At 36.3% G+C, this 26346-nt stretch overlaps 2 protein-coding genes across 2 annotated transcripts; one reads left to right on the plus strand and one right to left on the minus strand.

Moving 5' to 3' along the window:
- The first annotated feature begins 18655 nt into the window (after positions 1–18655).
- LOC108341164 (pentatricopeptide repeat-containing protein At3g49710) lies at positions 18656–21531 on the plus strand. Its single transcript, XM_017578818.2, has one exon. It carries the CDS (start codon positions 19022–19024, stop codon positions 21188–21190), a length of 2169 nt encoding a protein of 722 aa, XP_017434307.1. The 5' UTR covers positions 18656–19021; the 3' UTR covers positions 21191–21531.
- A 1311-nt stretch (positions 21532–22842) lies between these two features.
- On the minus strand, positions 22843–25883 carry LOC108342082 (uncharacterized). The gene is made up of 3 exons (XM_017579787.2): positions 25728–25883; positions 24005–24042; positions 22843–23248 (listed from the first exon to the last, which is right to left on the minus strand). Exons 1-3 carry the CDS (start codon positions 25798–25800, stop codon positions 23135–23137), a joined length of 225 nt encoding a protein of 74 aa, XP_017435276.1. The 5' UTR covers positions 25801–25883; the 3' UTR covers positions 22843–23134.
- Between the last annotated feature and the right edge of the window lie 463 nt (positions 25884–26346).

Consider the following 26346-nt stretch of genomic DNA (forward strand, 5'->3'; position numbering starts at 1 on the left):
GCAAACCTCACCTTACAAGCCGATTTTGTAAGGTGAGGTTTGCACCCTACTTATATATTATAATTTGGCCCTATCTTTAGTCGATGGGAGACTTCCAACAGCTACAATATGAGTTGTTGCGAGCCAACTAGATTATTCCCACTATGAAAGGTCAAAGAGCTTCAAAATACACATCTAAAGAGTTGCGGGAACCTAATATACCATTTGTATAAGGTTGACTTGCTACTTAGGTGTCATGTTAGAGTAGCTAAGTTAGTGAATATAGTTACTTTAGTTTGTAGTTGTTTAGGATAGTTATAATTACTTGTAAGTGCTAGTAGCATAGGACTAAATTTTGATGTATATAAGATTAAACAAAGCTTGTTGAACACACCACAAACCTTACCATCTTAAGAACATAATTTTCAGTTTTCATATATTTTTCTTTTCAAAGGTACTTTAGGGAGTTATATTCTTCTTAGGAAGCTTAGTGCCTTGGGTAAACTTCAATCACCATTGTAGATATTCCATTCTTTGTTTCAATTTTCAAATCAGTTATTTTTTTCATCTTTATTTATGATTCACTATTTTTCACCGATAAATTTTCAATTTCTTTGTTCTCATTTAAAACGATTTTGAATCACTAGATTTGATTGATTAAAACTTTTTCTTACATTTCAATATTAGATTTAGTGTGGAAACATATTGAATTCAGAAGATACACCGTTTATCTTTCTTAATTTGAATGAAAATTTCTAGTGAATGAAAATTTGATTTAGTGGCCCATTGCCACTTTTAATTGTGATTTCCCATTTGTGCATGTTCAAAAGTGTATAGAATTAATTTTCATTCAATTTTACCGATTGAATTGTTGTTCTCTTTCATTTTCACTATTTATTTCATCTCATATTTACTTTTCTGACTGAAAATTAGATGACAGTAGTTTAGTTTGCTTAACTTAGTTTTGTTCTTGCTTTTCAACACTTGATTTGGTATGGAACCATGCTCAACTCTATAGAGTGCAAAATAACTAGTTTAGATCAATAGGTTACACCATGAGCCTTGATAAAGTGAAAGCAAAACTGATTTAATAAAGCTAAATCACTTCTTCTAGTTTTTCTGAGCTGTTCGTATCATATTTATTTATTTTTGCTTCAATTCTCATTTTTTGTATGTTAGAATGCATTTTTTTCACCTCTCATATGTTTCTTTCACTTTGGAGAACATGTTTGTGCTTTAAATTTGAGAATTAATCCCAAAAAGCGCAAAAATCAAATTTTACAATTTTTCTAGTTACATGACAATTTTTCTCGTTGTTTTAGGTTGTATATTTTCAAATGAGTGTTTTACTCAATTATTTTGTTTCATTTTAGTTTCTATTTTCAATTTATGTTAATTAAAATTGTTTTGCATTGTCAGTGCATCCATTGAACCATTTCATGAGCATGTGTGAACTTGTCTTGCACATTCATATAAAACAGTTTTTCATTGTTTGCATCATTTTTTTTATTTTCTTGGTTTAACTCATGATATTTAGTTTTAATAGTTTCTATTTAGTTTTAAATGCATATTCGAGGTAGCTTAAATGTTTAGGTCATGTTTAGGATAGTTGCATTGCATACTTCCTATCCATAGCTTGTTATGACATTTTTACAAAGCATTCTATTTTTATTGGAGCATTTATACAAACACTTTAGTTTTACACAATTTTTCATTTTCTTTTGCTTAGTTTTAAAGTTCAAGAAAATTTCTGTATCATTCATTCATATATTATAGATATTCAAACTACATCCTTGATATGGTTCTTCTAGGAAGACAGTAGTCTCGAACAAGAACCTAGGGAGTAGGGAATATAGGTAAGTAGAATGGAATCCGAACAAGAGTTTATTGAATTGAATGAGTATGAAATTTCTGATTGAATGCATTGATTGAGAATTTACAGTATATAATTGTTTATATAGCAAAATACTAACAAAGTTTAGTTAATTATGTAAACTAACATAATTAACTAACTTTTTAATAATATCCTGTAACAATCCCCTCCTCTTAGAGAAGTCCTTGTCCTCAAGGACTGAAATTGGGAAACTTCTTCAAATCATAACAGAATTCCTTTGAAGCATCTTCAGGCAGTTGATGCTTCCACTTGACTAGAACTTTGGTGGCAGCAACCTCTCTTCACAGTTGTTCTATCAATGATAGCTTCAGGTTCTCTTCACAGTTGATGATTGTTACGAAAAGGTTAACCCATTCATACAAGGTCCAAAATTTCCTATAACAAACACCCCTCCTTAAGAAGCCAACACCTGGCGGCTTAGAAAATTCGAGACTCCCCCAATGGTTGGAGTAGGTTCCCCCAAGGTTCGAACTCGATACATTAGGTTCGTAACCAGGCTTTGATACCATTGTTACGAAAAGGTTAACCCGTTCACACAAGGTCCAAAATTTCCTATAACAATCCTCTGGTGTTATAATTCAATTTGAGATGTTGAATCATTATTTTACACCATTCACGGCCCAATTTTACGTTTGCATTCAGAATTAGGTTCAATCATCAATTTCCACTACATTCTTAGTATATTTTAGTTAGCTTAGATCTATTATATTAGATTTCCTCCAAATCTCATTTTTACACACTCTCATGCACTCAAATTCATTATCTCTCCTTGGGTTGATACCTTGGATTGCAACTACTCTATATTAATAATGACTCAAGTTTTTCATAAATATTAGGTCACAATAAGGTTTATGATTAAGTTTAAGTTCATTCAAAGTGTGAAAATAAATTAATCAAAGCTACAAAACACCTCCGAAAGAATGACCCAACACCACTTAGTTTCATGTTTATACTGCTCTCATTTCTAATTTTACACCTCTTACCACTCATAAATTTGCACCAACAAAAACTTGTCACATGTCATTATCCTAGCAATCACAATCTACACCAATTAAAAGCTCCACCTCCACTCCCCTCACATCCTACCATGTGTCAATCTTCATCCTCCATCTTCTCCCATCCGAAATAGCCACTACATCTCCTCGACACAACCACAAAACAGTGACTTGAATAACAATCACAAACCAAGCTCCTCGTCAGAAACCATCAATGCTTTAACCACTGAGCAACCACACCTTATCAAAAAAGAAGAATAGAAAATCATGATTTCGTTAACATCACAACACACCACCAAAGCTTTGAGAAACTACACACCATCGAAGCTTTGAGCAATTGCATACCACAAGACCTCCAACCAGTCATTGGAAATGTAGAAAGCCTCATCACAAATCCATGTTGACCTTGTATCTACAATCGCACTACAAGAGTTCATTAGATCTTCAATCATATTTCCATTGCCAACACCTCATCCCAAGTCATTCCTTGCGACAACCACAACACCTTATCGCAAATCCATGTTGCCCTTGCATCTACAATCACACCACATGAGTTCATCAGATCTTCGATCAGATCTCCGCTGCCAACACCCCGCCCCAAGTCATTCCATGCGACAACCACACCACCTTCACTTTAGATCCGCACAACTCTAGCAAATGACAATATCTCGATCGTGGTGACCCCTGTCACATTTTACTTGTAGAAGAATGTAGGGGAAGAGGAATGAAAATAAATTTGGGTTTGTGCTATTATGCTTAAGATGAAATTAGAGAAGTCCACTAAAAGAAAAACTAATGAAAAATTTGGACAAAAAATAATTTCAAATAATTTATTTATTTATTTATATCAATTAATATCAAAATATACTAATTGTTTATCTTTTCAAAATTGGTTAAATCCTCCCAAATCTTTTTAGATATTCATAACCACAATAAAGATAATTGATATATTATGATTATTTAAAATTGAGTTGGAGGATATTCATTATTAGAAAGAAAATTTCAACAATAGAAAAGTCATAAACAAAAATCAGTCCAATTTCTATATAAGGAGACTTAACAGAGGTAGAAATGAGTGTTGAAAATCATAATTTCCTTGCAGTAGCCATTCACCATGCCTCTTTCCTTCTTTCCACTTTCTTTTTCACTTTTTCTTTCATTCTTTCACTTTATCGTGATGTGTGCTACCGTATCCATGGAGTGTTAAACCTTTTAGGTTGATTTTTTTTTCTAATTTGTTAATGAATTATGACGTTGAAATGAAATAATTTTTTTGTTCTTTTGAATATTATTGTTATTTATGTTTATTTATATCTTTTATCTCTAAATTAAGTAAAAATAATTATTTTTACATTATAGCAAGATAGCTAGACCTGTCAAACAAGCCCATATATAAGATTTGACCCTAACCCATGTGGATTGGGACCAAAAATGCCCACAAGGCCAATTTTTTTTATTAGAAAAGCCCACATGGTAAAATATCCCCAAAGCCCTATGAGTTAGGGTGAACCCATGAGTTTTCCTTTTTAGAATTGTTAAATATAATTATATTAACATCATTAATATTAATTTAACAAAACAATTAAAAAGTATAAAAATCATACAAAACAATAAAAAAATAAAAAAATAATTGAATCAATTGTTATAAATAAATAATTAACAAAAAAAAGTGTTTTCAACCTAAAACAAATATAATAAATAACTACATAAGAACTCTAAAATTTCAAATATCTAGATAATACTTGTGATTTTATTATATTATTTTTTTCTTTAATATCTAATCACAATATTTATTTTAGAATATTAAAGTGTTTCATACAATATATTTTGTGATAAAAAAAAGGAAAACAATATTGTCGTGTATCATTCCTTTAAAAACATGAAAATAACTTATTTGATTTTTTTATGATTGATTTTTTTGAAAAAAAATATTTCCTTTCAAATTGAAATGCGTACCATATTTTAGATGTTAAAACTAAATATGAGTTAAAATTTTAATTTTATTTATATATAATACTTTTTAAATAGTTTATCAAAATAAATTTATAAAAACTTTCAAAACAAAAAAAAAATCAAATATGTTCTTACAATTATTTCAGATACAAGTAATTTCTAAACTTATAAAAAATAACTTATTTTGAATATTTTTTTTCTTTCAAAATTATCTAAGCTTAAATAAACTCAACATATATTATACTTTCAACTTTTCAAAATAATGAAATTATGTATTTAAAATATGATTATAAATAAAATTTTATTTTGAATAACTTTTTATAAAATCAATATTTATATATTTATATTTTGAAAAAAAAAGATACTAATAAAAAATTACTTTATTTTTAAATTAAAAAATCATTTTAAATAGTTTTTTACAACACCAACATTTATTTATTTATATTGAAAGAAAATTATATAAGTAAAAAATTACTTTATTTAAACTTAAATAAACTCAATATATATTATATTTTTAATTTTTCATGTGAAATTATATATTTAGAGTATAATTACAATTAAAACATTTGAATAGTTTTTGATAAAATCAATATTTATATATTTGTATTTAATTAAAAAAATATTAGTAAAATATTATACAAAATTGGAAACTATTGAATTTGCAAAACAAATGAAAGAAATAATTAAAAATGTATTAAAAATGAATTAATTTTTTTGGGGGCTAGCCTTATTCTAATCATATCCCAACCCAGTGAGATTTTGGGGGTTGGAGCTTTTAAAAAGCCCCCTATTAAATGGGCTAAAAAAATGAGACTTAATTTTGGAAGAGGTTAGGATCAATCCATAGACTAAGGGCTCAAATGACACCTCTAAAGATAGTCCATGATGTGAAGCCTTTATCACACATGTTTTATTAAACAAAGACTAAATTTCCCCTTAACTAATGTAGCATAAAGGTCAACCTATGTTAATCCAAGAAACACAATTCTAACAAGTCCATTGATTGAAGTTAAAAAGAAGATCTCAAAGTTAGAAAACTAAATTGAATGTAGAAAACATTAAGTTGAGAAAGTGTTAACAACCAAATATACTAGCAAGTATATTAGGTAGTTTATAGTATAACAATAGTTATATCTATAGGGATTTGGTAGAAAACACAATGTTTTAACTACTTTGATCGTTGTAACATCCTTATTCTTCGGAGTCACCTAGAGTAACAAATATTAAAGAATTTTGCTAAAACCATAACATAATTAAAATTTTCCTTTCAATATAGCTATTACAACTTTAAATATTAATTACTCAAATCCAACGCGAAAATAAATAACTTAATACAAATCTTTAATCCCTTTCACAAAGTAAATAAAAACTTTAATCAAACTCTTGCAAACCCCTATCTCATCAATCAGGTTGCTTCAACAGCATCTAAATACATATCTGAGCTCTCGTATAATACAATCATATGATCATCGCCACAAACACAAACAAAACAAACATATGTATGGGTGAGCTAATATAATCAACTCTAAAACACCAACACAACACTTATATATCAGATGTTAAGCCTTTATCATAATCCTATCACATCAAATAGTATCAACACATAGTAAGACTATGATAATCAATACATTGACAACCCATACATCCCTTTATAAGGAACTATGATCAACCCATTAGTTCTACATAACCTTTCCATTACAAGAAACCTGTGACAATACCAACCGTCTTTATAAATGTATGTCTTATTCCAAACGTCACCGCACCATTTCTGTTTACTAAAACAAGATCATTCGAGTGGTCTTCCACCGCAACTTTGAACCTATCTTCCCTACTCATCAAGCTACTCACATCAGCTCTAAACTCAACATGAATCGGAACCCTATGGCCGAGACATTCATCCCTTTCTACCCCCTCACAAGAGAAAAGGTGACACTCGAATCCTAGTCCCTTCTACCGCCCACCATGGACGAAGATACACATCTCTTCTACCGCCTTTTAAAGACGAAGAGATCCATCTTTCTACCCCCTCGCAAGAGGAAATGTGACTACCTTTCTACCCCCTCGCAATAGGAAAGGTTCAAACTCTTAATTAACAAAGTATGACAATAAGACATATTAAAGAAACATAACCACCACTACACTGCATGTTCGGTTCAACATCGTGATTCCCTTCCTAAGCAAATCAATGTTCACGGAAAACAATTATCGCTCTTATCGTAACCTATCCTCTTCCTTAGCCTCACATGGATTAGAAGACCTCTTCCCACTTCATTGCACCAGCAAAAGAGATACCCTAGCTTTAAGGGTGTCACTACCAACTATACTAGATCACTTCCTACTCTTGAACAAGTCAAGAGTAGCTCGCTAAGTATCTCACAACTCACACCCAATTAACACCAACATCTAGACAACTTTCATTCATTTAAACACCTACACTACAACCCACATCCTATCATATCATTTCTGAAATGATAACCAATATAATTTGGAGTGTTATTAGTCAACCCAATAGCATTACATAGACATATTCCACAACCCATTATAAATTCTTCAACCACACTAATGCCTAAATATGATTGCATCAAGGTTTTTGACTTACAATTATTCCCACCAGTTATACATTATAATACTCATGCCAAAAAACTACCTTACAATATTAAGGTAGTTATTATCAGTCAAAAGATACTCCAAAACAACCATTGATCACAACCAATGTCAAACAAATTGTACCATAAACTTGTAATCCAATGCCCATACATTATCCAAAGAGCATGGTATTATCATACATTAAATATACTCATATGACAAAGGTACAAATAGAGGAATAACTCAAATCATGGTTACACCTTCTAATGTATAACTTTTATCCTACGATCACGCTACACATCTAATGTATAGACCAATTACCAATTTATTCTCATACTACACAAAGAGAGAAATAATCAATAACCAAGCCAATCCATTATCAAAACCAGCAAACCAAGTCCAGATCACAAGTTATCCAACAAGGTCGTATTACATCAAGAATCTTGCATTCAAACAGTTAACAACAATACAAACAAGTTAGCTCCCCATATCTGCTTTGACTTATCAAAACCTGCAACTCCCAATACGAACTTTGCGTCTCTAGGTCTCCACTCTCACGTTCATTCTTTGACTCGCAACCCCTAAATCTCTTGGTGTCTTCCATTCACCGAAACCCAATTTCAAAACCCTAAAATTCAAAAAGGGTTTTCTTCACAACCTTTACCCCAAATTCCACTTCTCACACCACAACTCTCCCCCCGCCCCTTACCCCATGGTTTTCGAGTATTTTCTTTTGAAGGAGAGAAGAAAAACATGAAAAGAAAATAGGAAAGTGTGTTTCCGAAGTTGAAGGAGAAAAATGCATTTTCTCGTTCTTTCTCGCGAGCTCCTTTGGCCCAAAAACAATTTCCAGAAAATAAAATAAAAGAGGGCAAATGCAAAAGAAAATATAATCCCTTTTTTATTTCAACAGGATTCAAAGCCAAGTATTTGTGATAAAGAGAACATACCAACATGCAATACCACCATGCAACACAGTTTGTTTGATTTTATTACCACTTAGTAATGTTTTAAGTTACCAGCATATACCATATTTTTCTATTTTTAATGCAAACAACTAACATTTTACCCTATTTAGGACTTGTACATAAGACTTTTATCCCACCACAACAAACTCTTACCAATTTTAACTATATAATATTAGTGAAACAAAATTTATTTCATTAATCAAGATATTTAAATAACTAATTTATACATAAAAGTTATATTAATTTCCTTCTTACAATTGTTGATAAAACATAAAATGAGTTGTAAGATGTACAAAACATAGTTGGTTCATGAAAACAAAGTGAAATACGTTGTAAAGTGATTGGATTTGAAAATGATTGACTTCTAGATGATTAAAAACATGTTGAAGTTCGACACCAACACTTTATCTCTCTTTTATAATGGTTTTGTTGTTTAATATGACGTTACAAGTAATCAAGTCCCTGAAGTTCTCTGTGAATGTAACTCTAGGTCCATCCTTGACACCCATAGCTTAAGATCAGCAAACTTCAATATGATTCCTCAATGACTGCTGGAATGGATAACAAATATGCAATCCTTGTTAGTGAAGAATGTGTAGACTAATCAGGCCAACCAACTATACATTCATAGTTAACAATTCTTAACCAAGAAGTTAGAAACTATTAAAGTTTCAAGAACATAGTAGAACTACCATGAATCCAAATTTTGAAACAACCACTTAAGCGTGTTATTAAAACTAGAACTAAAGAAGGCAGTAACATGAAATGGTAAGAAAAGTAGAAGTAGAAATTGAAATTGAAATGAGCATTGAAACTGAAACTAAAAATTAAAGGCAGTACAAAAGTGTAAAAGAGCAATTAGGACCACAAAAGCTTGAATGAAACAAGTGTTGGAAATTAACATTAAAGAAATGAGAGAACAAGTAAAATATATTACAAAAAAAATTTAAGAGAAAACATTACTAGAAAAACTACTGTAATGACTTTACATCTACTCATGCAAACTCATAAACTCTCATTTTTTTCTCTCTTGCATTGAGTTATTTATAACAGTAAAAATAAGGCAAAAATCATTCCCAAATAAACATATGAAAAGTTGTTGACAAATGTAGCCAAAAACTATTTTTTTTGTTTATGTAAGTGTGTGTGTTGCCATTTGTCTACTAGCTTGGCATGGTGGAGTGTATTGTCCTAGCTCTGTTTCCTTGGTCCACTCCTTGTATAGCCCATTTTTGTGTTAGATGGTGAGGGGTATGCTCAATGTTTTGCTAAATGCACTAGATCTACAACTAACTGTATGGTTACACTTGTAGGCGGTGCAGTAAGTTGATTATCCTTTGCTCTAGAAGTAGTAGAGAAGGGAAATGTAGATGTGTAGAAGATTCACGCTAATGAAAACCTAGCATATATATTATGACAAAGTCAGTTAACATTAACATGTTTACGTGGATTCGATCCCACTACAACTTATTGAAAGAATAAGCAACATGGTGGCTAAGAATAAAGCATGGTGTAAGGATTTGATCAATTTCAACAAAATCTTCCAATAGGAGAATGTGAGAAGAGAAGTCTCACATAAGTGGGAACTTTGGGTCTTACTTTTCATGTTTTAAAAGGATCACAATATTTCTGTAGGAACACATCCCAAAGTCTCTTCTTTTTCTTTCATGTTGCTTTAGTGCTTGAGAGAAAAATTAAGAGAGAATGTTAGTTTCTCTTTAAAGGTTCTCCTTATATTATTTTTCTTATTTCCAAGAGAAAGATTGTCATTGTTTTCTCCTTGGGAATAGAGAGAAGGATATGCAATTTTCTTTCTTTTAATAAAATTACATTTTTTTCTATTATTTGATTTGCTCCTTTTATTTTCATCTTTTATTTTAGTTGTGAGTACTTGTACTATTTACTTTGATGCTTGTGCTATCACTTTGATACTCAACCGATGATGAATTTATGTTATGTGTTAAAATTGGTGAATAGGAAGAGAGAATAAATTGGCAAAGAAGATGTGTGTTAATTGGAAGATAGACATTGGTGAAGAAAATTAGTGGTAGTGTTCAAGTTGTGATGAGCGGATGGATTACATTGTGCTCAATGATTGATTTATGCTCTATGGAGAACAAGATGTTGAAGCTGTGAAGGGAAATGATAAAATATATATTCCTCAAAGCAATGATAATAGAAGAAATATAGTATTGAGGCAAAACCAAAATCAATACGCTCACAATTTGAAGTTGTCAAAAGGTCAATACATGACAAATCAATATATATCAAATCTTGCACTTCCATTTATCTATGGTTCAAGCAAACACCTTGGAGCTTCTTGTCTTGCAGTTTTGCTTTGTTGTTGTTTCGACTGGATCGGTGGGGACCCTGTAAAAACACACAAACTTACTGTTGATGGCGGACAGGCGGACAGTGAATATGCACGGATCGGGCGGACACTGCTGAATCCCACGAACCGAAGCAAGCTGCACTGGCGGGCGGCACAAAGATGGACGATCGCTGTTCCACGCTCCAAACCGGGCGGACGTCCTCCTATCCAGACGCTCGCTCTGTGCTCCAAGTCGGGCGGACGTCCTCCAATCCAGACGCTCGCTCTCTGCTCCAAGCCGGGGGGCCGGGTACCTGCTAAAGGCACTCCGACGCTCAAGTCAGTAATATGACAGAGCGTTCTATAATGCATGCATGTGTTGCGTTCTAAGCAATCTATCTAGAAATCATACCTGAGACCTTTATTTATACTGATTGTAATGGGCTTTTACCTTTTGGAGGCCTGGAAACGGCCCAATAATACCTTAATCTTCATTAAGGACATTAACGTGCCATTTAGCTTTTAACAATGTTATCCACTGAGTGCAGATCGTTTGGGAAGGAGTTCAGTCTATGGATGATTGGACGCTCGGTCCTAATTGGTGGGCGGACGTCCAATCTTGGGTGGACGTCCGGCTCCCGAATGGGTGGGTGCTCGTTAGATACCTTGGGCGGACGTCCGTGGACGGATGTCCGGTTCCTAAGGACGCTCGGTCAAGATTCTTGGCGGTCGTTCGGTTCCTAAGGACGCTCGGTCCACACTCTTGGCGGACGTTCGGTTCCTAAGGACGCTTGGTCCAGATTCTTGGCGGACGTTCGGTTCTGGAATGTTTGGACGCTCGGTCCGGAATATTGGGCGGACGTGCAACCTTTGGCGGGCGTCCGGTTTTGAGCGGGCGGCATTATATCAAACATTCGCTCGGTCTATGCTGGGAGGGCCTGTCAGTACATAAGCCCCCGAAGCCCGAGCATATTTTTATTGTGCGAAGGGGTTGTCCACGCCTGGATGGGCGACATTTGGAAAAAACCGATGGATCCATGAAAACTCGGATAATTGTTCTTTTGGACGTTCGGTCTTTGGTACTTGACACGGGTGGACGCTCGTCATCTTGGACGGACATGCCATCTTGGGTGGCCGTCCGAATGGCTGGACGCCCGTCCTGATTGCCATCTTTGGGCGGACGTCCCATCTTTTGGAGGACGTTGTCTTGGTTGGCTGGACGCTCGCCATATTGGACGGACGTTCCATCTTTGGGCGGACGTCCCTTCTTGAATAGTTGGACGCTCGTCCTATGAGTTCTATCTTGGTTGGTTGGACGGACGTTCCAGCTTTGGACGGACGTCCCTTCTACAATGGTCGGTCCGGAATATTGGGCGGACGTGCAACCTTGGGCGGACATGCAACCTTTGGCGGTCGTCCGGATTTGAACGGGCGGCATTATATCAACCGTTCACTCAGTCTATGCTGGGAGGACCTATTAGTACATATGGCGCCGTCTATGTGGGCGTCCTTTCGTACGGCGTCCGGCACCCCCTGGTACATAAGCCCCCCAAGTCCTAGTGCACGTAGTGTACGTAGGATTTTGAATAACATCTAAAACAAGAGAAGATTTGACGCCGTGGTCATACATATTTTCCAGACGTTTCGTCCCTCGGCATTTTCTTGAAGAACACTTTTTGTGAGTGTAGAGAGTGTGAGGTTATCTTGTGGTGATAGAATTCCATGTGAGTTTTTCAAAGTTTCTCTTACAAACAGAGGTTCTATCCGGTTGGGTGGACGGGCGTTTGGCCCTTTGGGTGACGTTGGCACCGAAACAGGCGGACGCCCATTTATGTGGGTGTCCTTCCGTACGGCGTTCGGCACTCCCTGGTACATACGTTCTGTCCTGGTTGGCTGGACGCTCGCCATCTTGGACGGACGTTCCATCTTGGACGGACGTTCCATCTTGGACGGACGTCCCCTCTTGAATGGTTGGACGCTCGTCCTATGCCGGGTGGACGCTCGTCATCTTGGACGGGCATGCCATCTTGGGTGGACGTCCAAATGGATGGACGCTCGTCCTGAATGCCATCTTTGGGCGGACGTCCAATCTTTGGGGGGACGTCACTGAATGGTTGGGCGCTTGGCCTATGCCGGGCGGACCTAGTATATAAGCCCCCCGAGCCCGAGCATAATTTTATTGTGCGAAGGGATTTTTTTTAGATGGCCGCCGAATTGCTGGGTCCTCGTGGAGGTCGACTTGGCGTACCTTGGAGGACAAATGGCCGGACGGTTGACTGACATCCTCCTACTCCAGATTTGATGATATATGCCAGATTCGGCTAAGTTATGGACGGCCAGTCATTGATGATGAATGCCAGATTTGGCTGTTATGGACGGCCGGTCAATTGAAGAATGCCAGATTTGGCTAAGTTATGGATGGCCGGTCGATTGCTGAATGCCAGATTTGGCTAAGTTACGTGCGGCCGGTCCTTTGCTTCATCGCCCAACCAAGTTGAGAGTTGTTCTCGTTGGAACACTCTTTTTCACCAGCTTGGCGTTTGATAGGGCGGACAGTCCTTTGCTTCGTCGCCCAACCAAGCTGAGAGTTGTTCTCGTTGGAACACTCTTTTTCACCAGCTTGGCGTTTGATAGGGCGGACGGTCCTTCGCTTCGTCGCCCAACCAAGCTGAGAGTTGTTCTCGTTGGAACACTCTTTTTCACCAGCTTGGCGTTTGATAGGGCGGACGGTCCTTCGCTTCGTCGCCCAACCAAGCTGAGAGTTGTTCTCGTTGGAACACTCTTTTTCACCAGCTTGGCGTTTGATAGGGCGGACGGTCTTTCGCTTCGTCGCCCAACCAAGCTGAGAGTTGTTCTCGTTGGAACACTCTTTTTCACCAGCTTGGCGTTTGATAGGGCGGACGGTCTTTCGCTTCGTCGCCCAACCAAGCTGAGAGTTGTTCTCGTTGGAACACTCTTTTTCACCAGCTTGGTCTTACTGGGTGGTATGCACTCGTGCCATTGTTGCGGGTTACCTGCATTATGAAGGGAACATGGCGAATTTCAAGTTTAAAGAAAGTATGTGTCCATACCTTGTAAGGTGGACTGGTGGGTTAAACATGCTCGGATGAGAATGGTTGTTCCCAAAGAACACTTATGAGAATAATGGTCGAATGGCCCAATTAATGGGAGGTCGCATGTTGAGGCCGGACGACCGAGAGTTGAGGCCTGATGGCCGAGCGCCTGATGAGGCGTGATGGACGAGCGCTACTGTAAGCTTTTCGGCCGGTCGCTCGCTGCAGCCAAGTGGGCGGGCGCTCTTTGAAGCCGGACGGACGAGCGCTTGAGTTCAGATTGGACGAGCGCTCTTTGAGGCTGGACGGACGAACGGCCAGGAAGATAGAGGTCGAATACGTACCTTGGAGGCCGAGTGACCGAACGGTTGGTGGACGGACGTCCTGGTAACTTTGGACGAACGACAGAAAGTTCGAGGCTGGACGTGCTTTTGTAGAATCGAATGGCCGAATTACGAACGGTGATTCTGAGGGCGAACGTCCAAACATTTAGTTCGTGTGGTCGAACGCTTGCTGAGGCCGGACGGTCGAGCGCTCGTTGAGGCCGCACGGGCGAGTGATTGCTGAAGCCGGACGGCCAATAGTCGAGGCCGAATGGCCGTGAGCGTGTTGAGGCTAGGTTTTGGCAATCGAGGGCGGACGACCAATTGGTGAGGCCAGATTTGGCAATTGAGGCCGGACGTCCAACTGTTGATGCCAGACGGCAATGCTTGGCCCCTTTTCGCTTTGTGCAATTGTGTAATTATGGTTGGTCACCTGCATTATAAGGGAAACATGATCGTATTTCCAGTTTAAAGGGTGTGTTCGTACCTTGTAAGGCCGAAAATATGCTATGGCCAAATGGCCAAGAATAGGTTGAGGCCGAACGGCCGAGACTATGCTGAGGCCGAACGGTCCTAATTATGTGGAGGCCGAATGGCCGAAATCATGCTGAGGCCGAACGACCGAGGATAGGTTGAGGCCGAACGATCTTAAATACGTGGAGGCCTAATGGCCGAGATCATGCTGAGGCCGAACGACCGAGGATAGGTTGAGGCCGAACGGCCGAGACGATGCTGAGACCGAACGATCTTAAATACGTGGAGGACTAATGGCCGAGATCATGCTGAGGCCGAACGGCCGAGGATAGGTTGAGGCCGAACGATCTTAAATACGTGGAGGCCTAATGGCCGAGATCATGCTGAGGCCGAACGGCCGAGGATAGGTTGAGGCCGAACGGCCGAGGATAGGTTGAGGCCGAACGGCCGAGACGATGCTGAGACCGAACGATCTTAAATACGTGGAGGCCTAATGGCCGAGATCATGCTGAGGCCGAACGGCCGAGGATATATGTCGTGCGGCTATGAAGTACTGTTGATGGGGTCGTCTGTGCTCATTTCTCGCGGTCACCTTTGGGTAACTGAAGTCACACGGCCCCACGGTGGGCGCCAAATGTTTCGACTGGATCGGTGGGGACCCTGTAAAAACACACAAACTTACTGTTGATGGCGGACGGGCGGACGGTGAATATGCACGGACCGGGCGGACACTACTGAATCCCACGAACCGAAGCAAGCTGCACTGGCGGGCGGCACAAACCGGGCGGACGATCGTTGTTCCACGCTCCAAACCGGGCGGACGTCCTCCTATCCAGACGCTCGCTCTGTTCTCCAAGCTGGGCGGACGCCCTCCTATCCAGACGCTCGCTCTGTGCTCCAAGCCGGGCGGACGTCCTCCAATCCAGACGCTCGCTCTCTACTCCAAGCCGGGGGGCCGGGTACCTGCTAAAGGCACTCCGACGCTCAAGTCAGTAATATGACAGAGCGTTCTATAATGCATGCATGTGTTGCGTTCTAAGCAATCTATCTAGAAATCATACCTGAGACCTTTATTTATACTGATTGTAATGGGCTTTTACCTTTTGGGGGCCTGGAAACGGCCCAATAATACCTTAATCTTCATTAAGGACATTAACGTGCCATTTAGCTTTTAACAATGTTATCCACTGAGTGCAGATCGTTTGGGAAGGCGTTCAGTCTATGGATGATTGGACGCTCGGTCCTAATTGGTGGGCGGACGTCCAATCTTGGGTGGACGTCCGGCTCCCGAATGGGTGGGTGCTCGTTAGATACCTTGGGCGGACGTCCGTGGACGGATGTCCGGTTCCTAAGGACGCTCGGTCAAGATTCTTGGCGGTCGTTCGGTTCCTAAGGACGCTCGGTCCACACTCTTGGCGGACGTTCGGTTCCTAAGGACGCTTGGTCCAGATTCTTGGCGGACATTCGGTTCTGGAATGTTTGGACGCTCGGTCAGAAATATTGGGCGGACGTGCAACCTTTGGCGGGCGTCCGGTTTTGAGCGGGCGACATTATATCAAACGTTCGCTCGGTCTATGCTGGGAGGGCCTGTCAGTACAGTTGTAAATTGGCCCTTTTTAGTCATCTTCTCCCACTTCTCTACCCTATGTATGCACGGTTATTGCATTGAGGATGGTGGTTGCATGAGTTGCAATTATAGAAGCCATGTCTGTGTTGGATTGATGGAATATGAAGAATATGATAGATGATATGGTGGAAGTTGTGCCTTTATTTTTTTGTTTCCATTGAAGAGAAAAAAGATTTGATGATCATAAAGAGTGAAATAGAAGTAGCAGTAGAAGAAGAAGAAAAAAAAAGATGAATGCCTTGGTGATTGGATGGAGAGGATGAAAACATGAATGTGTAATGAGACTGTTGGAGGAAGGGAATAAAATTGGACAAAATGGAAGTAAATGATGGAGTGACATGTAATGAAAAGGAGAGGAAACAACTTTCATTATATCTAAACAACTTTCATTTTATCTAAACAATTCAAATTTTTTTATATTTGGAAAACTTTCTTTCATCTCCAAGGTATTTTTCATCTTATCATTATACATTTTTTTCTCTATGTAGTTTTATTCAATGGTGTACCAAATTGTATTATCTTTTTAACTTTTTTAAGTATTTTTATTTATTTTTTTATTTTTATTATGTAAAATATTGTTTTGATAATTTTTATGTATTTTTTTTTAATTCTTTTTCATTAGTGTAATTTTAGCACTGCCCAATTGCATGAAAATCTTTCCTTTATTATAATATAATAATTTAATATTATTTTCACAAAACTATTTACTCATCAATATGATTTAATATTATTGTCACAAAACTATTTACTCATCCAATATGAATTTCTGTTTAAATTTGAATTATTATTGATTTAATATTTTTTTCTTTATACGATTTTGTTCAATATAATATTTACCGTATATAAGAAAAAAAATTAGTAAAAAGACATTTTTTTAAAACTTGAATATTTCTTTTCTTATTATAAATTTTTTAAGACAATTTTTTTAAAGTCAACAACTTTGTTTAATTAATTTGTTTTTAAAATTTATAGATGTTTTGGTTATGAAATTTTATTTATGTTGATTTTAAAAAATTTATATAATTCTTTCACTTTTCTCAATTATCATTTGATATTCTAATATCAAATTTATACAATTATAAATTCTTTCTAATATTTGACAATAAAAATATAAAAATATATTGTTTTTATATTGAATATTTGATAATATTATACTTCTTTTAATGTGATTTTTAATTTTTTTTTATTAAAATAATTTGATATTAAAATACTGACTAAGCGATTATTGACATAAATAGGAGAGTATAGTCATTATTCAATGAGATAAGGATGAGACAAAAGTCTTATACCATTGAGTATGAGAAAGAGGATGTAGATGGATTTTTACACAGTAAATAAATATAAGATAATGAAACTCGTCCTCGAACGTTACGATTTCTATGGTGAACACTAAGGTGGAAGGATCAACCTAGTTAATTCCATGGATTATACTTTTTCATAAAGACAAGACTTATCAACCTCATTAGATAAATGTATGGCATGTTAACATGAGAACACAATAAGAATTATCTTTCACTTTCAATTATCAACTTCAAATAACACCCCTTTAATCCTATAAATACTATCATACATCACGCTTCAAGCATAAATTACCATAACACATTCTCAACCAATCCATTTTCTCTTTTAATATCAAACAATGAAACTCATCATCCTTACATGGATCACTTACCCAATACTGAGACGGAAAGTTATTCCAATTATGAGACGAATTCTTATTCCAATTCTTACTTCCCCTGCTTTATTTGTAAATAATGAAATTAAGCAATGTGAAGAATAGAATATCCATAATTTAGTGAATTCATATTAGTCTTAAAGGTGAAGATTTAGGTCCATCTAGTGGAAATTACGGACAAATGAATTCACATTCTACCTTACCAATACAATAGTCATTGATTAAATGCTTAGAGATAGATACAATTTATTATTAAATTATGCTCAAAAGTGAAAAATAATAATCAACAAGCTAACATATTATGTTAAACCATTTCCGTTTGTGATATTTTATAGAAGAGTAATGATGTTTTGACACACTTAAATTTTTTACATTCATTTGACACTACAATTTCTTACTTTTTACTTTCTTTTTTCTTGAAAAAATACAAAAGTTTACATTTTTATAACTATTTTATCCTTGTGCTCTATGTGAAATGAATGTAAAAGTATGTCATGATATCATTACTCTTTATAGAAATATATATATATACTTGAGTAGGTCTAACATTTTATCTCTAAGAAATGATTAAACAATTCTACCATAAAGTTGAAAGTGCCGTCTTTCTCTTATAGGTTTCATGACAATGTTGGATGGAATTAGGAAAGAGTGGTATCCATCTCTTATTTTTGTAGTTTTCAACTACTTTGGTTCTGGCTTGCTTCCAAATAAAAGTTGGTAACTAAATTATTATTGTGAAACCTTTGCACCAAGTCATTTTCTTAAAAAAAATAGTTGCTAACCAAATGGGGAAAGACAAAACACACAAAAAGAAAAGAACCCAATATTATTTAGAGTATGTGGATGCAGGTATACAGGCATGAAAATCTACTTTAGACTGCTCTCTCAAAACTAATTCAAAACATTTTTTTTCTGTACAGACAATTTAATTCCAATAGCTAAAGGGGGGAAAATAGAAATTCATGACCAAACAAATTCCAACACCCTATGCTGTCGAAAGTCCAAAGCAAATATAAATTACAAAAGGGTGTCGAAGGTATTGAAATGCAATACATAATACTGTTTTGGGAGTACATCGAATTAATTCTATGGTGGTTCTATGTCATTGTTGATTGGTTGAAGTTATAGATACCAGAGATTGGTTTCTTCATAATAGCTTCTTATATTAGATGACCCAATTCCCATGCAATGCATGTACCCCTTTCAAGTTCAAACCTTTCGCAACCTTCTCAAAGCTTGCATAGCCCAAAGAGACCTCATAACAGGCAAAATCCTCCATGCCCTTTACTTCAAGTCTCTTATCCCACCTTCCACCTACCTCTCCAACCACTTCACCCTCCTCTACTCCAAATGTGGTTCCCTCCACAGTGCCCAAACCACCTTCCACCTCACTCAACACCCCAATGTTTTCTCTTACAACACCCTCATCAATGCATATGCTAAACACTCCCTTATCCATCTTGCCCACCAGCTGTTTGATGAAATTCCCCAACCAGACTTAGTCTCTTACAACACCCTTATAGGTGCCTATGCTGATAGGGGTGAGTGTGGGCCGGTGTTGAGGCTCTTTGAGGAAGTTAGAGAGCTCGGTTTGGGCCTTGACGGATTCACGCTGTCTGGCGTGATCACTGCCTGTGGTGATGATGTTGGATTGGTTCGGCAGTTGCACTCCTTTGTGGTGATGTGTGGGTATGATTGTTATGCTTCGGTGAATAATGCACTGCTTGCTTGTTATAGTAGGAAGGGGTTTTTTAATGAGGCGAAGAGGGTGTTTAGGGAGATGGGGGAGGGTGGGTCCAGGGATGAAGTTTCGTGGAATGCAATGATTGTGGCATGTGGGCAGCATCGGGAGGGATTGGAGGCGGTGGGATTGTTCATTGAGATGGTTAGGAAGGGTTTGAAGGTTGATATGTTTACCATGGCAAGTGTTTTGACTGCTTTTACTTGTGTTAAGGATTTGGTTGGGGGCATGCAGTTTCATGGAATGATGGTTAAGAGTGGGTTCCATGGGAATTCACATGTTGGGAGTGGGTTGATTGATTTGTATTCTAAGTGTGCTGGTGGCATGGTGGAATGTAGGAAGGTGTTCAAGGAGATTCGTGTACCTGATTTGGTTCTTTGGAACACGATGATCTCTGGGTTTTCACAGTATGAGGACTTGTCTGAAGATGGTCTTTGGTGTTTCCAGGAGATGCAGCGGAAAGGTTTTCGTCCGGATGATTGTAGTTTTGTGTGTGTAACTAGTGCTTGTTCTAATTTGTCATCCCCTTCTGTGGGAAAACAGGTTCATGCGTTGGCTATCAAATCTGACATTTCTTATAATCGCATTTCAGTGGATAATGCTCTTGTAGCTATGTATTCCAGATGTGGGAATGTTCATGATGCAAGAAAGGTGTTTGATACAATGACAAGGCATAACACGGTGTCTTTAAACTCAATGATTGCAGGCTATGCACAACATGGTGTTGAAGCTGAGTCGCTCAGGCTTTTTGAACTGATGCTGCAGAAAGACATTGCACCTAACAGCATAACCTTCATATCTGTTCTTTCTGCATGTGCACACACTGGAAAAGTTGAGGAGGGTCAGAAATATTTCAATATGATGAAAGAAAAATTTGGGATTGAACCAGAAGCAGAACATTTTTCCTGCATGATAGATCTTTTGGGTCGGGCAGGTAAGCTCAGGGAGGCTGAGAGGATTATTGAAACAATGCCATTTAATCCTGGTTCTATTGAATGGGCTTCTTTGCTTGGTGCGTGTAGGAAGCATGGAAATGTGGAGCTAGCAGTGAAAGCAGCCAATGAGTTCCTCCGGCTGGAACCTTATAATGCTGCTCCATATGTAATGCTTTCAAATATGTATGCAAGTGCTTCCAGATGGGAAGAGGCTGCAAACATTAAAAGGATGATGAGGGGGAGAGGAGTGAAGAAGAAACCAGGTTGTAGTTGGATAGAGATAGATAAGAAGGTGCATGTCTTTGTGGCTGAGGACACTTCACATCCAATGATAAAAGAGATTCATGTGTACATGGAGGAATTGTTAAGGAAAATGAAGCAAGCAGGGTACGTACCTGATATAAGATGGGCATTGGTGAATGCTGACGAGGTGGAGAGAAATGAGAAAGAAAGAAGGTTATTGAATCACAGTGAGAAGCTGGCAGTTGCATTTGGCCTAATCTCCACTGAAGAAGGAGTGCCTATATTGATTGTGAAGAACCTAAGAATTTGTTGTGATTGCCACAATGCCATCAAACATATTTCAGCCATCACTGGCAGGGAAATCACTGTTAGAGATACTCACAGGTTTCATTGCTTTAAGGAAGGGCAATGTTCCTGCAGGGACTATTGGTGATGAAAAACAATCAATATTTCTAGTTCAGTGGGAAAGTATTATACTACTACCTTACTAATTACACACCTGTGTCAAGTTTGGGTAATTATCACACCAGAGCTTACATCATTAGCTTGACTTTGAAGCTTACTGAAATAAGTTAAAAAGAACTTAATTTAGTAAGATTCATTGTGGTAGGAGGCCATAGACGTTTAGGTGACAAAAGGCTATGGTTTCAATGAACATTTGGGTTATCAACTTTACGTTTTCCCAAGTATAACCATCCAAAAGACAGATTTCAATCTGCAGAAAATTCTTGCGTTATATCTTTAGGTGAATAATTCAGTCATTGCATTTTTTTCCTTTGTTTTACTTACATGTGACTAGATTAGCCAAAGCATTAGATTTTTGGGTGTCCATTCCTCCACTAGCCATTATTTTTTATGTCTATACCTAGTTATTGAACGAAAAAGCCAAAGGCCCTCACCATAAGTAGGATCAAGTACATTTGAGGATACCATACAACAAAAAAGTAGTCATTGCTGTTGTAGAGTAGAACAGACGGTTTTATCAACTCCAAACCAAATCTGGTACTTCTAATGTCAGACTCAAGATATTTACTTTGAATTGGATTTGTTTGGGATTCAATTCTCTGCTGTGATGCTCATCTACTTACTTTATCGATTCATGTTTTGTAATCCTGGGGATTCTGAAAGAACAAATTATTCATTATGTATTATTCTGAAATGACTTACAGGGCTTTCCTTTTGAAGAAAGTAATTGTGCCGGTGTCATCAATTTCTAGCTTATACTGTAGCAATGCATTTGAATCCATTTTCTGTTACAAATTTTATTCGAGAACTATTAATCAGATCTTATTTAAAAAAGTTTATGTATAATATATTGATTAATTAATGCAAAATTAATTATCTGTGGTAATTTGGTTTTAATGAGAATTCTTATGGGCATGACGGGGAAAGTAGCTCTATGATTGAGTCGTAGTTGAGCTAAACATTTCACAGAATAGTGACTTGCCAATTAGAAATTTTGACATCCGTGATCTTCTGAATGAATTCTGTAATTATTTATAAAAACATTTTTTCTAGTACTCTTTCTTTTTCTTCTAAAAAATAAAACATTGTCCTCTACAGTATCCAATTACATATTCATGTTTTTTTTTATAAATATCTTCATGAAAACTAGTAGAATTGATTTTCAACAAATTAGTGCCTGAAGTGTATGCAGCTTGCTGGCAGGTTGATTCATTTACTGAAAATTGTGGTTCATCCAGTATGTAAGCAAGAAATAAACTAAGAAATATACTTCCGTTTGAGTTTAATTTTGGTACATTGTAGATGTAAATAAGTTGTCAATCAATTAAAGCATAACTTCAAAAAGTGAATTTCACAAAATAGATTAAATGAATTCAAGTGTTTTTTTTTTCTATTTCTCCTGCACCAACTTCTCGAAATCCCATCTTTTAAACGAATTTGGACATACTTCATCTTTATGTTCCCCTTTACCAATAATTTTATCTGACAAGTTACTAGTATATACCACTTTTTGGCCAGAAATAGCGGGATAGACCCAATGTGAGCATCCCAATAGTTGAGTGAGTATATGTGGAAGGACGGGAGAGCTTGAAGACATTAAGTAAGATGAACACAACACCGTCAACACACATTTGCACTCCTTTTTTATTGCAAGAGCAAGAATTCACCGTCTCAGATGAAGAAAGTGAGGAATCAAAAGTAGAAGGAAAGCCCTAGTAAAGAAATTTCAACAGTACCGCTCAGAGATAAATAAATGAGAATTTTCATGGGAGTAGTGCCATGAAAGCTTTTCCATGATCCAGAAAATAATAATACTAGTAATAAAAAAAAACAGGAAATCCCTGCTCTACTCATACTTTACAAGGGCAGCAACCAAAGAAATGTATGTAGGGGAAAGGTCAAATCTTTATCCTCAATATGATTTTCCACAATGTATCAAGCTACCAGCACCCAAAAAAAGACCAAAAATAGCAGCACTTCCAAGTGTAGTTTGTCCAATATGCCTAATTTTCAATAGTCCAGGCACCTGCATGCAAATCAATGCATTAATATATAGGAATGCTGCTTTGTATCATAAAAGAACTCTTTACTTTTATGACAATGTGTATAAAAATCAGTACAAAGGATTCAGGATGTAAGTTTTTAAAACCGGTATACTTTTCTTCAGTTTTTTTACCGAGTTGGTTGCCAGCAGCAGTGTGCATTGCTGGAAAGTTTGCGGCGCGTCGATAAACAGCTGGGACACACACTGTTATGTTGGGGAAAATAGGGCAGCTATTGGGAGGACCTCAGCCTAAATTTTAATAACATGGAGAATTTCTGAATTACCTGTCACACACGCTTTACATCTATATTTTAATAAAATTAATTACAAGGTTAAAGGCCTGTTTGTAAAGGATTTTGACACTATTATCCAACCATAAACAACTATTTATGATAAGTTTTACTTTTACAATAACTACTTTGAAAGTCATATTACAGATGATTTCTAGTTGACAGTGTAACTTTTACACAGGGTGTGTTCAGAAATTTACTATATTTGATCTGTGTAATCTCAACTAACAAAAAACACAAGCATTTTCATAAAAAATTTAAAAATGTTTTTCATATAACAAAAGACGTTTAGTCTATATGTATGATAAAGAAAAAATTTAAAAATGTCTTTCATATAACAAAAGGCTCCAGGAAGAGTATGAAAAATGTATTGTAACAAAATGAAGGCCAAACTAAAGTTCTAAACAATATTATTCTTGAAAGTTCAGGAAAAGACCACAAGGTATACCTTATATCTAATAGCTTCATATGTTCCGTACACGGCACCTGCAAAGAAGCTAAAAGATTAGACAACGGTATTCTACGACTTTTCTATGTGAGTAAATTGGATCTAATGAACAATCAAAATGATCTTACTCTATAAATGCATTTGACTATAACATTCCAGCAGTTAATAAAGTTTAACCAATCACTTGGCTGACAATTTTCACTACTTTTTAAAGCAAGATTACAGATGATGGACACCACAAAACTTCTCTGATCATACTTAACCAGAACATATTTATCATAGAGTGTCAAGCTTAATTCATTGAAAAAAAAAATGAAACCTAATGTACTGATGAATTTATCCACACCCGTATAACTACTACTCAGTACAAAACAAGATGTCAATCAATGTGCAATGATGCACTCAGACTCCTTCCCTCTCTTCTAGGCAAAATTTCAAGACTTCAAAATTCTCTGTGTCTGAAATTGAGAGACTTCCATACAAATGTCTTCTTGTAACAACCTTTTTGTAAAAAAGAAAACAGAGTAATGTTCTACTTTAGAATCCCCAAGGTCCAGGAATATAAAATATCTATAGAACGACTAAAATAACGTTTCAAGTTATAACTGATTACAATAAAATACATCCAAAAAAATGGAAAAGAGCTAAAATATCCAACCAACCAATATCAAATTTATATATTCGATCACAAAGGCTTAATTTGGTGCGCAGAGGGTAAAGGTAGGCAAAATTTAAGAAAAAGTGACTTTGGTGAAACTGAAACCTGGTATTAGCTAGTTCCAAAAGATACCCCTAGCACTAAACGACTAAAATTCTTAGATTAAAATCAAAGTTTTTTAAGCAAGAATAATTAGTTCATAGTGAAAATGAAGAGCAACGGAAACTCAAATCGGTTGCTCAGACAAGTTTATACACCATAGTCCATACATTATATAAAATATTTATGAATAAAATGGTCTCTTTAGTTTTAAGAAATCATATTCTATTTCTGTTTCGTACTTCACAAAAACAGTGCGTTTGGATAGGCATAAATAAGCATTGATACTAACAAAATCACATCAAATGCGTTCCACAATGGAGAAACTAGGGGACACAAACATGTTGACAATGACAAAAACTATGTACAAATCTTAGAAAACAGAACCATTTGGTTTCAGAAACTTCATTTCATTCCTCCCTTTTCAAAAGTTTGAACAAAAGCCACTGTAAATAAAGTAAAAAAACAAGGAAACATTTTGGAAAACATAAATAAAGAAGCTTTCTCAACCTATTGCCCAAATATCTTTTAATATTTTCTGGAATCCAAAACAACACTTCAATTCCACTCCAACACAACCATCATCAGCACCAAGGATACAACACCTGAAACTTTAACAACACTTAGTCCAAACTAAACAGACACTCATTAGAAAGAACAAGGTTCCCTAATAAAATAATAAGAAGTAAACCATCAACCTTCATTTCATTTCAAAGCAAATCTAAAACGAACTAAAATATGTTAAAAGACCGAATCTATACAATTAAGAAAAGCTAAAAACGCATATATAATAATTTTTAAGAAATACCTTCGAAATGGATTATATATATATATATATATATATATATATATATATATATATATATATATATATATATATATATATATATATATATATATATATATATAACATAAGGTAATAGAGATAATAGTACAAGGTGAAGAAAAGGGATATATGAGACTGACCGACAGCGCCGCCTACAGCACCACCCATAGCGGCGCCCGCGGTGACACGAGCTAGGCAACTGTCCCTTGCCATTTGAAGTGGGAGCGAGACACTGGAGAAGGGTTTTGGGAGAAAAAAAAAAACCTCTTAAGGTGAAAACGACTTGGTGCTCCTTTCTTTTATAATCCCTTCTCTTTTTGTAAAAGGAATGAGTCAAATTAAATTTTAGATTTCCTTGTTAATTAAATTTAATTCTTCACCATGTCAATTAAAATTATTATGACTTGACTGTACTTTTATTTCTTAAATTTGAAATAAAAACTAGGATATTGAACACTAAAATTAATAAAATAAACCCTATAATTATACATCTTTCATATATTTTTTTTCAAATTATAATCACGACAAATAAATTAATCTATGAAATAAATAAAATAATAATTAAGTTAATATATAAATTTATTGAGTGGCAAAAATATATAGTTTTTTCTGATAAAAATTTCAAACATTTCGCAAAAGGATAAATCCTCCAATCATATACAATTATCTAAATCCCTCGAGCATCCAATAAAATTACTAAATTACAATGATAACTCTCCAATCAGTTTTTTTATTTTTATAATACTTTTATACTATTCT

Source organism: Vigna angularis, chromosome 6 (assembly GCF_016808095.1).
Source record: "Vigna angularis cultivar LongXiaoDou No.4 chromosome 6, ASM1680809v1, whole genome shotgun sequence".
NCBI lineage: Eukaryota > Viridiplantae > Streptophyta > Magnoliopsida > Fabales > Fabaceae > Vigna > Vigna angularis.